General features: G+C 41.3%; 2 protein-coding genes across 3 annotated transcripts in view; one reads left to right on the forward strand and one right to left on the reverse strand.

Moving 5' to 3' along the window:
- Positions 1 to 1,687, forward strand: part of LOC142195435 (cohesin subunit SA-2-like) — an 86,659-nt gene extending 84,972 nt beyond the window's left edge. The window contains exon 33 of the mRNA XM_075265233.1: positions 131 to 1,687. Coding sequence (XP_075121334.1) covers positions 131 to 154 — 24 coding nt within the window. The 3' untranslated portion in view covers positions 155 to 1,687. The remainder of the gene's footprint in view (positions 1 to 130) is intronic.
- Positions 1,688 to 7,345: 5,658 nt separating this feature from the next.
- The window catches only part of PPP2R3B (protein phosphatase 2 regulatory subunit B''beta), a 42,718-nt gene continuing 34,743 nt past the window's right edge, over positions 7,346 to 15,320 (reverse strand). For both annotated transcript variants that reach the window (XM_075265244.1, XM_075265245.1), the window contains 8 exons: positions 13,458 to 13,544; positions 13,016 to 13,169; positions 12,075 to 12,123; positions 9,116 to 9,205; positions 8,858 to 9,033; positions 8,660 to 8,778; positions 8,476 to 8,582; positions 7,346 to 8,117 (listed from right to left, as the gene is read on the reverse strand). In XM_075265244.1, the coding sequence (XP_075121345.1) occupies positions 7,973 to 8,117; positions 8,476 to 8,582; positions 8,660 to 8,778; positions 8,858 to 9,033; positions 9,116 to 9,205; positions 12,075 to 12,123; positions 13,016 to 13,169; positions 13,458 to 13,544 (927 nt within the window). In that variant the 3' untranslated portion in view covers positions 7,346 to 7,972. The remainder of the gene's footprint in view (positions 8,118 to 8,475; positions 8,583 to 8,659; positions 8,779 to 8,857; positions 9,034 to 9,115; positions 9,206 to 12,074; positions 12,124 to 13,015; positions 13,170 to 13,457; positions 13,545 to 15,320) is intronic.

Here is a 15,320-nt window from a genome sequence, read left to right on the forward strand (position 1 = left end):
ATCACACAATTCTTTGTGTCCCAGAGTTAGGCTACAGGTTTTGCTTTGTGTCTACCTATTCCAGCAAATTTGCTTCCTGGTTGAACTTTATGAACAAATGACTTTTTCCTAACTGTACTATGTTCTCTAGGTTATCAATATGGAAGGGCAGTGACGCAATGTACAAAGACACAGGCCTACTTCATGATGGAGGTGACTCCACTTTGCTGTCTCTAATGTGCTGCACAAAGATTGGACCCTTTGTCCTAGGAGCTTCTGTACACAAACTAGGGAAAGGGTATACTGAATTTTCTTAAATATTATGCTATTTCAGCATAGACTGGGCTATTTGGATTGGACCATGTATAGGTGCTGTTTGCTACAAGCGGTTCTGGTATCCAACATGGAAACGGTTTTGTTTTACTCCACAGCTACATATGTTGCGCTATCAGTGTACTTTATTTCTCTAAATGAAAACTGCAGGTTCAGAAGTTTCCCTCAAAGACCTCATACAATGGCCATGTTAAGTCTTCTGAATGGGACCTTAAACTAGGGAAGCACAGATTATGGTCTTAGAATAGAAGTGCTCCTAGTTTTACCGCCTTTCATTCTTGTCTGGCCATTACATATATAAACCCTGGTAGGGTACAGTTGTATGTTAGGGAGGACCTTTCAGGTCAGTTCACATGTGCACCGTCAGCGCGGGTTTTGACACAGAGGGAGACGCGTCGAGCCATGTCTCTCTCTGGTCAAAACCCGCCTGCCGCAACCATCACGGTTACGGTTTTCCCCTCCTATGTTGGCTCAAATGAATGAGCCGACATAGGAGGGTGCTGCCGCTAGGCGGAAGCCGCGGCCCAGCGCGCCACGGTTTCCGCCTGAAGATAGGACATGTCGCTTCATTTCTCCCGCTGCTAGCGGAAAAAAGAAGCCCAGTGGTCTGCATAGACCACCATTGTAAAGGGGCGGATTTTGAAGCGAAATCCGCTGTCAAAATCCGCCCCTCTGCCCACGTGTGAATGATGAGCCCTTCAAGTCCTCATTCATGTGTGATTTTATATGAATTAAACTTTCCCAGTATGCCCCTGTGCTGGAGATATTGGTGCCACTTATTATGGGCCTTACAGCCTAGCATCACTGTACTCTAAGGGAGCGTTCACACTACCGACTGTCAGACAGCTAGTGTCCGCTGCCAATGTCTGTTCAAAATCTTGTGCAGACATTAGCAGCAGACACTAGCTGTGTCCGTGACATTTTGCATTGATTTAAATGGACATCGGGTACATTCTTTTACAGTCTGTGTCTGTCCTTAACTGTCCGTTCCCAAAGATGTCCGACTTTTCAAGCGGACAGCAAAAACCTACACCACCACTCAATGGCTTTTCCCTAAATTGACATTTCCAACGACTAGGGGATCATTTTGTAATTGCTTGACCACCACTTGGCACTATTACAGGGGTCGCAAGGTCCCCACCATGACTACACCAACCGACCACAGAGGACTGTAATGTATCAGTAGTGGAACATGCACACTGCTACTGTATTCAGAGACAACAGGACCAAGAGAGTTTCATCAGACCACTGGACCTAGAATTATGTGACGTATTTCTATAGTTCTTTCATTGACAAATATAAAATGTATATTTCTGAAATTTGCAACTAGATTTCTACATTTTTGCTAGTTGGGGCACATTTTGTACTGGAATGCATATTCTGATATATTTTAATAAAGCATATTTTCATTGCACCTATTGTGTCAATTCCTGAGCAATTTTTTTTTTAGGCTGCATTCAAAGTTTTAACCAATACTTCACTTTTTTTGTACAATCTGAAAAGTATCCTGGCAAAAATAAGATTGTTAGGGAATATTCATAGGAAATACAGTTATGCAACACTAATAAGCTCTTCTCTAGATCCTGAATAGGTAACAACTGCTTAGAGCAGCTATTACTGGAGGATTAGATGGTTCATCAGCCCCAAACTGACTTTTGATACTGGACAACCCAGTTAACAGACTGGGACACTATTTGCTCCTTGGTCAAATACTGGGTGCGTCTAAGAGGATCTTTCTCCTCTCCTCCATCTCTTACCTTGCATGGACTCCAGCACAGTTAACATTTTCTGTATCCTGCACCATTCCTGAACAATTGCTTGTTAGTTAGCATATTGGATGTTGAAACCAAGTTCTGGCGGATGGGTGGTCTCAGACAATCTGCTTCAGCTCAGAACCACCAATCTGAAGGAAGCGTAACATTCATTTTAGGCCAGATTTAACAATACTGTCTGAAAAGTTAGAGTGTAAGACTAGACAGTCTTAGATCTAATCTTATTCTTAGACTATCTAATCTAACTTTACTCCTATTAGTTTAGTTTACACCAGAAAAATAAGCCAAATTTTTGGCACGTTTGCACCAGAGCATTGTAACTTAGGTCATCCCTCTTTCAGCAAAGAACGCTCTAGTCGCACAAGTCTTAAAAGTGACAAACCCTTTATAAACTTGGTGACCAGTATTAGACGGGGTTTTTTGGCACAAATTACACCCAAATTCAGCACATTTTGCTCGATAAATCTTCCCCACTGTGCTGAAACTAATAGCAGAGATTTCTCAGAAATGAGAGAAAAAACAATGTGCCAGAATCAGTGGAACAGCCTTAACCCCTTAACGACCGGCCCATAGTAAAAGTGCGTTGGGCAGTCAGTGAAGGATTCCCTGTCAGTGCTGACGTAATTGGATCGGATCTTAGCTGTACCTAACAGCTAAGACCTTGCTCCGTACCCCCCCCCCCCCATCTAGTAATGTGATGGCAAAACCCCCCCAAAATCGCCAAATCATTAGAACACAACTGGCTGCGGCAGGAAGGGAATGTATAAGCTGTGCGAGCGAATATCAGGGGACACCCCAGATTTAGAGCTTATGAGGGAAAAGACACCAGAAGTGACCCCCAGAGTGACTCCCCCAATCATAGGAGTTCCTGGGACATAGTAGGGAATTTGGTGTTTGCAATGTCCTCCGCACCGCTTACATATTCCCTCTTCACCATCCGCTGTGCAGTCACATCTGGGATACTAATACTCACTACACCCCCTGATAAATTCTTTGAGGGGTGCAGTTTTTAAAATGGGGTCACTCCTTTGGGGAATCCACTTTTCTGGTACCTTACAGGCTCTACAAACATGACATGGCGTCCAGATACCAAACATCCAAATCTGTACTCCAAAAGCCACATCGCGCTCCTCTTCTGCGCCCTGCTGTGCGCCCAAACTGCAGTTTATGCCACATGTATGACACTGGTGTACCCAGGATAACGGACGTAATGTCATATGTGGGTATAAACTGATATTAGGGCACAGCCGGACACAGAAGGGAAGAAGGGTTATTGGGTTTTTGGAGCACAGACGGTTTGGTTTTTGGATGCCATGACACTTTTGCAGAGCTGAAACACCAGTAAAGTGGAATCCCCTGATATGAGATGTTATTTTGGAAACTACACCCATGAAGGATTTATCCAGGGGTACAGAGAGCATTTTTAACCCCCAAGTGTTGCTATAACTTATTATCCGTAAATGAATACGAAGCTGATTGTGAGAGGTGAAAATGACAATTTTTCCAGGAATCAGTCCTTTCAGTGCGTAATATGTTATGCCCGACTTGTATCAGAGATGAACGCTCTGAAAGCTGTTGTGCCCGGGATACCCACTTACCAGTTTTTGGAGTGTCTCTGCTGACATAAGTCAGGCACAACATATCGGGCCTGAAATGGCGAATCTCTGGAAAAATTTCATTTTTAACTTCTCATTATCAGCTGCGATTATATTTCTGGAAACTAAATAAATGCAACACTCGGGGGTTAAAAATGCTCGCTACACCACTTGATAAATCCCATCACTGGGCTAGTGTCCAAAATGGGGTGACATGTCTGCAGATTCCACTTTATTGGCAATTCAGGGGCTTTGCAAAAGTGGCATGACGTCCAAAAACCAAACTGTGCTCCAAAAACCAAAATAGCGCTCCTTCCCTTCTAGGTCCGGCTGTGCCCAAATGGCCGATTCTACCCACATATGGCATTAAGTATGTTATCTGGGGTACACCAGTGTCATACATGTGGGCATACACCACCATTATTATTATTAATATAGCACCATTAATTCCATGGTGCTTTACATTTGGGGGTTTACATACAATACACAAAATATACAGGTAGATATAATACTAACAGTGACCGACTGGCACAGTGGGGCAGAGGGCCCTGCCCACAAGGGCTTACAATGTATGAGGGAAGGGGGGTATTTTGGTACACAGTAGGGAACAGATGTGAAGGAGCAATATGTGTTTTTGGAGCACAGACTTAGACCGTTTGGTTTTTTTGATGCCATGTCACATTTCCAGAGACCCTAAGATTGCCCCTACAAAATGGGGTCACTTATTGGGAAATTCCAGTTTACTGGCACCTCCAGGGCTCTACAAAAAACATGGCGCCAAGAAAGTCCCTCTAACTCTGTACCCCAAAAGCTAAAAAGCGCAGTGCTCCTTCCCTTCTGAGCCCTGCTGTGTGCCCAAGCAGCACTTTACACCCACATATATAATTTTTTGCCCCTCGGGATGGCCCACTTAATAGTTTTAGGAGTGCAGGTCTCTGACAACACAAAGTGGGTGCAATGTATTGGGCACTGAAATGGAAGATTTCTTTCAAGATTTCAATTTTCATTTTGTACATTAATTTTTGGGAAGTATTTTTAGACTCAAAATGATAATACCCCTTGATACATTCCTTGATAGGTGTAGTTTTTAAATGGGGTCACATTTGAGGGGTTTCCATTGTATTGATACTTTAGGGGCTCTGCAAATGCGACATGGCACCTGAAAACTATTCCAGCAACACCGGCCCTCCAAAACCCAAATAGCGCTCTTTCCATTCTGAGCCCCAACATGTTCCCATACAGCAGATTATGGCCACATATGGGGTATTTCTGAGTTCATGAGCAATTGTGTAAAAAACTTTGGGGGGCTTTTTCTCCTTTAACCCCTTGTGAAAATGAAAACTTTGGGGATAAAGGGACATTTTAGTAATTTTTAACCTACACATCCCATGGTTAGTAAAATCTGTGAAACTGCTATAGGGTCAAAATACTCACTATTGCCCTCAATGAATACCTTAAGGGGTCTAGTTTATAAAATGGTGTCATTTATGGGAGTTTTCAATTGCTTTGGTAACTGAAATCTTGTTCAAATTTGCAATGGGCCTAAAATATCTGCAAGTAAAATTTATGTTTTGCAATCCAGTCGGCACTCCCTACCTCTTGGGCCCTACTGTATGTGTGTACATAGGACTAAGGCCACAAAGTGTACATTGTTTAACACGGGAGAAGTGGGGTGATATATTTTGGGGTGTGTTTCTTCTTTTTGATGTGTCGTGTGCAAAAAAAAAAAAGAACTGCCTTTAAAATGACATTTGCTGAAAATGAAAAATTAATTTTTCGTAATTTGTAATTCTTGCAAAATAATATTTGTTTGATCAAAATGCTCACTATAGTCCTCAAAGAATACCTGAAGGGGTCTAGTTTTCCAAATTGGGTCATTTAATGGGAGGTTCTATCATTATGCCACCTATTCCTGTCTGCAAACATACCGTATTTTTCGGACTATAAGACACACTTTTTTTCCCCAAAATTTTTGGGGAAAAGAAGGGTGCGTCTTATAGTCTGAATGTGCCTGGCCTGGCACCCGCCGTAATAGAGAGGCGAATGCCGGCAAGTGATAGACGCCGGGGCCTGAGACATCGCTGCCCTGCCCTTCATGAAGCCAGCAGCGGGAGGAGTGATGCTATTCCGCTCCTCCGTCCCCCCCGCCGCTGGCTTCAGGCAGGGCAGCGATGTCTCAGGCCCCGGCGTCTATCCCTCCCCGGCATCCGCCTCTCTAGTACAGCGGATGCCGGGTCTGCAGTCTGTCAGCGGCCTCTTCTCCCCCGGGGCCGGTCCCCACCAGCCCCGTACCTGTAGAGTTGCAGGCCGGCTCCTGCGCGGCGATATCGCAGGAGCCGACCTGTTCGGGTGACAGCCGGGAGCCTAATGAGGCTCCCCGGCCTGTCACGGCTATATTAGTATTGTGGCTGGTCTCTATGACCAGCCGTAATACTAAAAGACAGAATGTCCCATAGACGGCAATACACTTGTATTGCCGTCTATGGGACTTGCGATCAAGTGACCGCAGGTTCAAGCCCCCGGGGGGGAATAAAATAGTAAAAAAAAAAAAACCCTTTAAAAATATATAATAAAAATATGAAAAATAAAAGTTCTAAATCACCTCCTGTCCCTAGAATATATATATAAAAGTAGAATCATATATAATAAACCACCGGGTTTTTTTTTTCAATACAAGGTGATCTAAGCAATAGATATTCCCCAAAATGGTATAACTAAAAAGTACTTCTGGCCCCGCAAAAAAACCCACTCTATGCATCCCCGTACAGCTGCAGGGTCACCTGTCAATGTGGCCTTGCAGCTGTTGCAAAACTACAACTCCCATATATTAAATATTTTACCATTTTTTGCTTCAGATTTTTTTTTCCCCTATTTTCCTCCTCTAAAACCTAGGTGCGTCTTATAGTCCGAAAAATACGGTAGCTTGGTACAGGGGGAAAAAAAAAAAAAAAAAACTGAAAATTTCCAAAATTTGCTTGGAAACTTGTAAAATTGTCTAAATTACTCAAATATGCTAAAATTATTTCAAATATGCTTGACACACAAAAGGAACATTTGGAAGTATATAACTACTAACTTTACTTTTTCACCCTATATTATTGTGCATATGTGAGATATCGCAGCTGAAAATCGAAAACATTGAAAAATTTTCAAAATTTTCAGCATTTGCGAGTTTTTAAATAAAATTTACGCAAGTTATAGCAGTCTAATTTTACCTTCTCAGTAAAATACAACATGTCACGAAAAAAAATATCAGAATCACTTGGATGCACTATACTGTTACAGAATTATTCACTGATAACGTCACAGGACAAATTTCCAAAATTTGGCTTGGTCATTAAGGTCCAAAACAGGCCGGTCACTAAGGGGTTAAAGGATTCAGAGGTGCAGGTGCTGAAAATGTCCACCAAGGTGTCACACATCAATACTGAAAACTTTTGTAGATCAGAGTCTGCCACTACATGGCATGTAATACATGTGCACAAATGTATGAGTTCGAAGGTGAACTCTCAAGTCGTCCAACAGTTTGGAGCCAGACCTAAACTTCACTCGACACTCCAACCACATACAAAAAAATAAAATAAACTTCTTGTCACAGGTTTTACAAGGTTGTGTGCAAAATAGAGTTTATTTGAAAATACAATATAGAAATTCTTAATGTCTTTCTACACAGCAAAGATTTACATAAGTAGTTTTATCCAATGCAATATTATAATAAAATGAAAAAAATTGCCTGAATTTACATATGTACATTTAAAGGCACGCTACCAAATAGTTGTGTTTTCTTCTGGAGAGTACAACAAAAAAGTCTTTCATTGATGGGTCCTGTTACAAAATGGAATGTGACAAGAACGACACCAAAGCAAATGGGTTCTATAGTATATGCTGCCTAAGCAAACAGCTCAGCATAGGATCAGCAGACTCTGGCACGACTGGGACAAAACAAAAAAAAAGCGCCTTTTAATCAAAGCATTACCAAGGTCAAGAGTCCTCACAGGGAAACCCAAAGAAATGAGGGCTAGGGGTGTTTTATAGATTTATAACAGGTCTTTAGGTTACAGCTCATTAACATACATGGACATATAAATGTGTTCACATTATTGAAATAAGGGACTCAACATCGCACAGCAAAATAAATGTGATCAACATAAATAAATATTTTAGCAATAAATAAAACTCATCGTTTTAAGTCACTGTTGATTGTTGTAGTTATTCTATATTACACATATAAAGTGCTGTCCACAGCAAATAGACATGGCAGACCAGCTGCTGGGTTCTCCGTAACTAGTCCGTTCATTCAAAGTCCTCTTCATAGTCATACTCCTCAATGTCCACTTGTGACTCTTCAGAGGCCATATCCAAGAAGGGTCTTTTATCCATCACATAGGTTTTGTCATTCACTATATCTGTCTCCAAAGCATTTAATTCTGCATCATACCTGACATAGAAAAAGAGCGATAAAATAGGCCCAACACAAAAGTTACCAGACTTAGAATAGAAAACTGGAGTGACCCCTGGAGGGAAAGCACAGGTCAGAATATTGGATCAATACATTATATTACAACATAATCCTACCTGTAAAGTTAGAGCCATTACTGACCAAAAAACAAATGCAAACAGAAAAGCTTGTTGGAATATTGTACAATAGTAATGTACTTGCTGGGGATTTAGATTAGTGCAGCATTACTGGGTATAAGGGGACATTTATATTTATGGCTGTCACCCTAATAAAAGGGACTCATGAGACCGGACTTTACGACATTGTCCATAATCCAGGAATATTTTTTCCTTCCTACCCATCATTCCACTGTTCTGTCGCAGCTTCTTCAGCTACTAAGATGGCATATTCTTCAGCAGCATACTTCTCCCAGTCTGAAAGTTCTTGTCCTTCATTCTCCCCAACCTACAGGAAAAGGAGGTGTCTGAATACCACACCAAAACCTTACATTGTTTAGACTATGTGGAATGCTCAGCACTTACCCGTAATACGGAAAATGGATCTTTTTGTTCGTGGTCCAAATATTTGTCAAGGTTTATAAAGGTGTCAAAAAACAGATTTGCTTGTTTGCATTTCTTCAAGTCATGGAGTGTAATTTTACCTTTGAAGAAGGCGTAAGATACATCAAATATCTAACAATATTGTCTCCCATCACAATTTACTATGAATATGGCACATACCATCACACTGAGGTTTCACAAGATCCAACATTTGACACAGACAGTCTTCAAACGGTAAGGGCTCAATGGCCATGCTCTCCATCTTTTGGCATTGTTCCTCATAGAAATACTCCAGCTCATACATTGACAACACTCCATCTCCATCGAGGTCCATACAACGAAACCAGTACTCAATGCTAAGAGATTACAAAAAACAGTAACTCCAAGAGGAAAATGACTTGTGTGCACCTAGAAACCTCTGTATCTTGCTGCACTCACCTGGTTTGTGTTTTCTTGTCCTCTTCGGATAACAGAAACCACACAAAGTCTGCATAACTGATCTTTCCCTCTTTTGGTGCTTTTCGTCCACTGGGAGACAGAATAAGTCAGATTAGTCACCATTTACTGAGAAGAAAGATCAACCAACTGCACAAATTCCACAGGGGAACAAGTATATAAGTCAAGTGTGTGCAATACATTATCCTACACACTTTCCAAGGAGGTAAACACAAGGGTAATAAAGCTACAGAACTGACATTTCATTTGAATGGGTTTGGAAAGTGTCCGGCTGTGAGCGCTGGTGAGTGTTTTGTGCTCTCCGCGGCAAAACCGTTTTTTTTTTTTGTGTGTTTTTTTTTTTTTTTTTTTAACCAGACACAAAGTCGGACATGCAGAACTTTGTGTCCGGGCTGAGTTTTGCCACGGAGAGCACAAAACACTCACAGGCACTCACGGCTGGACACAGTGCCTGAAATCGGAGATCAAGGCGCAGGTGTGAACCCACCCTTAAAGACCAAGTCACTTTGCACATGTTGAGCAAGTACATAGTGTAAAAGAGGCAGAGTAAAATGCTACAAAGTTTTGGCACTTGTTTTGTTGGTCTTTGAGTCAGCTAATCGGTGGTGTAAAGTGAAGTCTGTCAGTCTTAAACATGTCAGATAAGGTTGTCTGAGAGACACTATTAGTAAAGCCACCCCAATGTGTTTCTAAGGAGTGTTATACTACCTACAGACCCTGAACTAGGGATTGTGTACAAGGCTTATATATTTACCCTATCAATATGTGATTAGTAAGAGCAGTCTGTGCCCAGCAGATGAGAACAGAATAATATCTATGCTTACAGCTGGACAGAGCTTCACACAAATCATTTAGAAGATATTTGGTGTCATTGGGCTGGTTTCAATCTACAGTCCTATGAAAAAGTTTGGGCACCCCTATTAATCTTAATCATTTTTTGTTCTAAATATTTTGGTGTTTGCAACAGCCATTTCAGTTTGATATATCTAATAATTGATGAACACAGTAATATTTCAGGATTGAAATGAGGTTTATTGTACTAACAGAAAATGTGCAATATGCATTAAACCAAAATTTGACCAGTGCAAAAGTATGGGCACCCTTATTTTATTGATTTGAATTCCCCTAACTACTTTTTACTGACTTACTGAAGCACAAAATTGGTTTTGTAACCTCAGTGAGCTTTGAACTTCATAACCAGATGTATCCAATCATAAGAAAAGGTATTTAAGGTGGCCAATTGCAAGTTGTTCTCCTATTTGAATCTCCTCTGAAGAGTGGCATCATGGGCTACTCAAAACAACTCTCAAATGATCTGAAAACAAAGATTGTTCAACATAGTTGTTCAGGGGAAGGATACAAAAAGTTGTCTCAGAGATTTAACCTGTCAGTTTCCACTGTGAGGAACATAGTAAGGAAATGGAAGACCACAGGGACAGTTCTTGTTAAGCCCAGAAGTGGCAGGCCAAGAAAAATATCAGAAAGGCAGAGAAGAAGAATGGTGAGAACAGTCAAGGACAATCCACAGACCACCTCCAAAGAGCTGCAGCATCATCTTGCTGCAGATGGTGTCACTGTGCATCGGTCAACTATACAGCGCACTTTGCACAAATAGAAGCTGTATGGGAGAGTGATGAGAAAGAAGCCGTTTCTGCACGTACGCCACAAATAGAGTTGCCTGAGGTATGAAAAAGCACATTTGGACAAGGCAGCTTCATTTTGGAAACAAAAATTGAGTTGTTTGGTTATAAAAAAAGGCGTTATGCATGGCGTCCAAAAAGAAACAGCATTCCAAGAAAAACACATGCTACCCACTGTAAAATTTGGTGGAAGTTCCATCATGCTTTGGGGCTGTGTGGCCAATGCCGGCATCGGGAATCTTGTTAAAGTTGAGGGTCGCATGGATTCCACTCAGTATCAGCAGATTCTTGAGAATAATGTTCAAGAATCAGTGACGAAGTTGAAGTTACGCCGGGGATGGATATTTCAGCAAGACAATGATCCAAAACACCACTCCAAATCCTCAGGCATTCATGCAGAGGAACAATTACAATGTTCTGGAATGGCCATCCCAGTCCCCAGACCTGAATATCATTGAACATCTGTGGGATGATTTGAAGCGGGCTGTCCATGCTCGGCGAACATCTAACTTAACTGAACTTGAATTGTTTGTCCAAAATACCTTTATCCAGGATCCAGGAACTGATTAAAAGCTACAGGAAGCGACTAGAGGCTGTTATCTTTGCAAAAGGAGGATCTACTAAATATTAATGTCACTTTTCTGTTGAGGTGCCCATACTTTTGCACCGGTCAAATTTTGGTTTAATGCATATTGCGCATTTTCTGTTAGTACAATAAACCTCATTTCAATCCTGAAATATTACTGTGTCCATCAGTTATTAGATATATCAAACTGAAATGGCTGTTGCAAATACCAAAATATTTAGAACTAAAAATGATTAAGATTAATAGGGGTGCCCAAACTTTTTCATAGGACTGTATTTGGGGATTGTTTACTCCTAACTCGTCACTTCTTCACAGCGATAAACATCCAGTCACTGATGGACCACCTATCACTAGAATGGGAGCTCCAAGCTTCCCCTACTGTGGTGGTGCTGTGATCAGTTTTAATAGACGGACAGTCAAGAATACACAGTGCAGCTTCATTCAATGTCTATGGAACACACACAACTATTTTCATAGTCCCACAAGCTTTGGATGCATCGGCACCATGCATGCTTGATTGTCGCTCTATACAAGTACACCTCACTACGCTCATGCAGTGATAAGAGCTCAAGTACTATTGATTAGAGGAGGGGTCCAAGCAGTTGCCGCCGCGCCGCCCTCTTCCTCGTTCATCCTGACTACTAAATGTATAGGAATATTTTTAATTTTAAAACACAAAAACATGCATTAAGGAAAATTAACAAAACCTACTCACCGTGTTACCGCCCCGCAAAATATTCTTTCAATAATTCGACTTGATATGGCTGTTGAAAAAAGGAGAAAAACTAGTACAAGCAGCATATCTTTGGAAACAGTGGAAATGACAACTATTACAACCCACTTTAAAGGGGTTGGCCACTTTCAGACCAATATTGACAAACAAATGTACAATAGAAAGATATACAATTTTCCAATATACTTTCTGTATCAATTCCTCACAGTTTTCTAGATCTCTGCTTGTTGTCATTCATTCTGTTACTTCTAGGAGATAAAACTCTCACCATGGTCATGTGATTTACGGTCCATGGTCATGTGATTTACGGTCCATGGTCATGTGATTTACGGTCCATGGTCATGTGATTTACGGTCCATGGTCATGTGATTTACGGTCCATGGTCATGTGATTTACGGTCCATGGTCATGTGATTTACGGTCCATGGTCATGTGATTTACGGTCCATGGTCATGTGATGAGCACACAGGTGCACAGCTGATTACCAGGCAGATGTCTGATTACTGTGCTGTGACTATAACGAGCGGCACCTGTGTCCTCATCACATGACCATGGACCGTAAATCACATGACCATGGTCAGAGTTTTATCTCCTAGAAGTAACAGAATGAATGACAGCAAGCAGAGATCTAGAAAACTGTGAGGAATTGATACAGAAAGTATATTGGAAAATTGTATATCTTTTTATTGTACATTTGTTTGTCGATATTGGTCTGAAAGTGCCCAACCCCTTTAAAGTAGTCACAGCCATTTTCCCACTACTATTATAAAGGATTAGCGAGGTCTCAAAGACAACCCCCCTCCCTTTCTATTGTGCAGAAAGGTGTATAATTATTAATTTCCTTAAACTTTCCAATACACAAACTTAAAATAAAATTCTTCAACCACATACATGTTAAAAGGGGACAATTTTTTTTTTGTATACCATGGTCGTTGTGCTTGGATAGGTCCTGCTCATCAATGTACAAGTCATGGTCAGTGTCAAGTTCCCAGAACTTGCAGTAGATGACGTAAAAGTGTTCATATGAAAAATAGTCTGTTGACTGGTTGATGTCTTCCTCCTCCAGCAGTGCCACATGCTGAAAACAAATAGTAAATGATTGTTTGTTCTTGGTCGATATCTCTAAAATCTTTGGTCCTATACCAGAATAGCAATAAGCCTACATGTGCAAATAAATGGTCACCCAAATTTACATCAGTGTATGTTGTGCACCACTCCGAAGAGCCATAGAAACAGCCTGCTTAATAATGACATATATACCCAGTAGGAGGACACTGAGACGCTCTGGTGTTAACCCCATTCATGCTGTACTATTTTGCATCTAAGCACATATCTACTTGCTTGTACAAAAACTGCTCATACTCACCTGCAGAAAATTGCTTTTCCTGAGCTCTGCACATGTGATGCGACCAGACCACGACCGATTTACAATATAGAATATCCTCTGAACTACCTAGGAAGATCAGATCAAAAGTTACCATTCTGTAACCCACTAAACCCCATTATATAGATGGTAGAGCTCTGTTCACACAATCAGTTTTAAGTTTACAGCAGACAATCTAGTAGTGCAATTTTAAGCTTTGTTTTTGATGTCAAATCAGAAGCCTTGACAGAAAGCTGGTGAAACTCATGGAAGTACACAAGGATCCATTTCAAAACCGATATCTTCTAATAGTCACAACTCTTCTGAAGGAAGCCAATACACCAATGTGAACAGAGCCGTAATGCATATTGCAAAATATGTAAGGTAAAGGTCTGTAAGAACAGCCCTCTACTCAGGTAATACGTACCACAACTTTAACACACAGCAATAAGGCTACATTAACTATGACATCAGGACTATCGCAGATTCCAACAAAACTTTCAGGCAAAATAGCCAGAGACGTTGTCCCTTTGACACACTGGGTAGGGCTGGGTGATTAATCTAAAAATAACTGATGTGATTTCTTCACATTAGTTATTTCAGTTATTACAGCATTTGCAAGGTTCCACCTGCAGTTCCATTGGGACTAAACAAGTCTGTCTCTTCAGACCCCAGAATGTAATAAGTAGAGGCCTAAGGAAGGCGATCAAACACAAAAAATATAGCGTTACTCACTAGAGATGAGCAAACACTATTCGAAACAGCCATTTCGAATAGCATGCTCTCATAGAAATGAATGGAAGCGGCTGGCACGCAGACTTTGCCGGCAGCCGGCCGCTTAACCCTCCGCGTGCCGGCTACGTCCATTCATTTGTATGGGAGTGTGCTATTCGAAACGGCTGTTTCGAATAGTGTTCGCTCATCTCTATTACTCACTTCTCCTGAGCTCCAACACAACTCTTCTGTCTTCGGGTCTACTGGCAGGTGTCAGGGACCACTGAGGCCCAATCATGACCCATGTAACCACTGAGGTGTTTTTTTTTTTTAATTTTTTTAAATTTAGATTCTGAGCCCCATATATGGATCACAATGTATATTTATTTTCCTATCAGAATGTCTTTGTAGAATGGGAGGAAATCCACGCAACACGGGGAGAACATACAAACTTCTTGCAGATGTTGTTCCTGGCAGGATTCGAACCCAGGACTCCAGCGCTGCAAGGCTGCAGTGCTAACCACTGAGTCACTGTGTTGCCCCACTGAGGTCTGATTCTGACACATCAGTTGGAAGACATCAGGGAGTTTTTTTTTTGCTCACCATCATGGATCTCCTCTAAATATACTAGGGGGGTCTGAAGAGACCCTATAGTATAATAGCAGTTCTTGCTCAGCCCAAACAAAAACCCCAGATGATAACTGCAAGGTTCTGCCGATATATACTCATACTGTAAAAAGAGCGTTACCTAATTAATCGCCATTAATTGTAATTCAGATAAACTGCCCAATTAACCACAATTTTGATTTTGGTCATAATCACCCAGGCCAAACACAGAAATGTAAGCCTGGCATTCCCTGTTCCAGTCTTAAACCAATTCCTCCACTGGTTTGATATAGGCCCAAATTCTTAATCTACTTAGGTCTCTTTATTTCTGATGCATTGCAGAAGTTCCTGTGCACAACACATGACATCTACATCAGTCGGGCATCCCTTCACCAGCCCATCTAGGTCCCTACTCTGCTCACTGATTGAAAAGGAGGCAAGCAGAGTGGAAGAAGGGTAAAAGGAAGCGCTTTCACTTGTAAGATTATTTCCTTAACAAAACAAAACGGTTCTACAGGCTCATCTCTATTCTTTACTCATGTTCTT

The sequence above is a fragment of the Leptodactylus fuscus genome, chromosome 2 (genome assembly GCF_031893055.1).
Source record: "Leptodactylus fuscus isolate aLepFus1 chromosome 2, aLepFus1.hap2, whole genome shotgun sequence".
NCBI lineage: Eukaryota > Metazoa > Chordata > Amphibia > Anura > Leptodactylidae > Leptodactylus > Leptodactylus fuscus.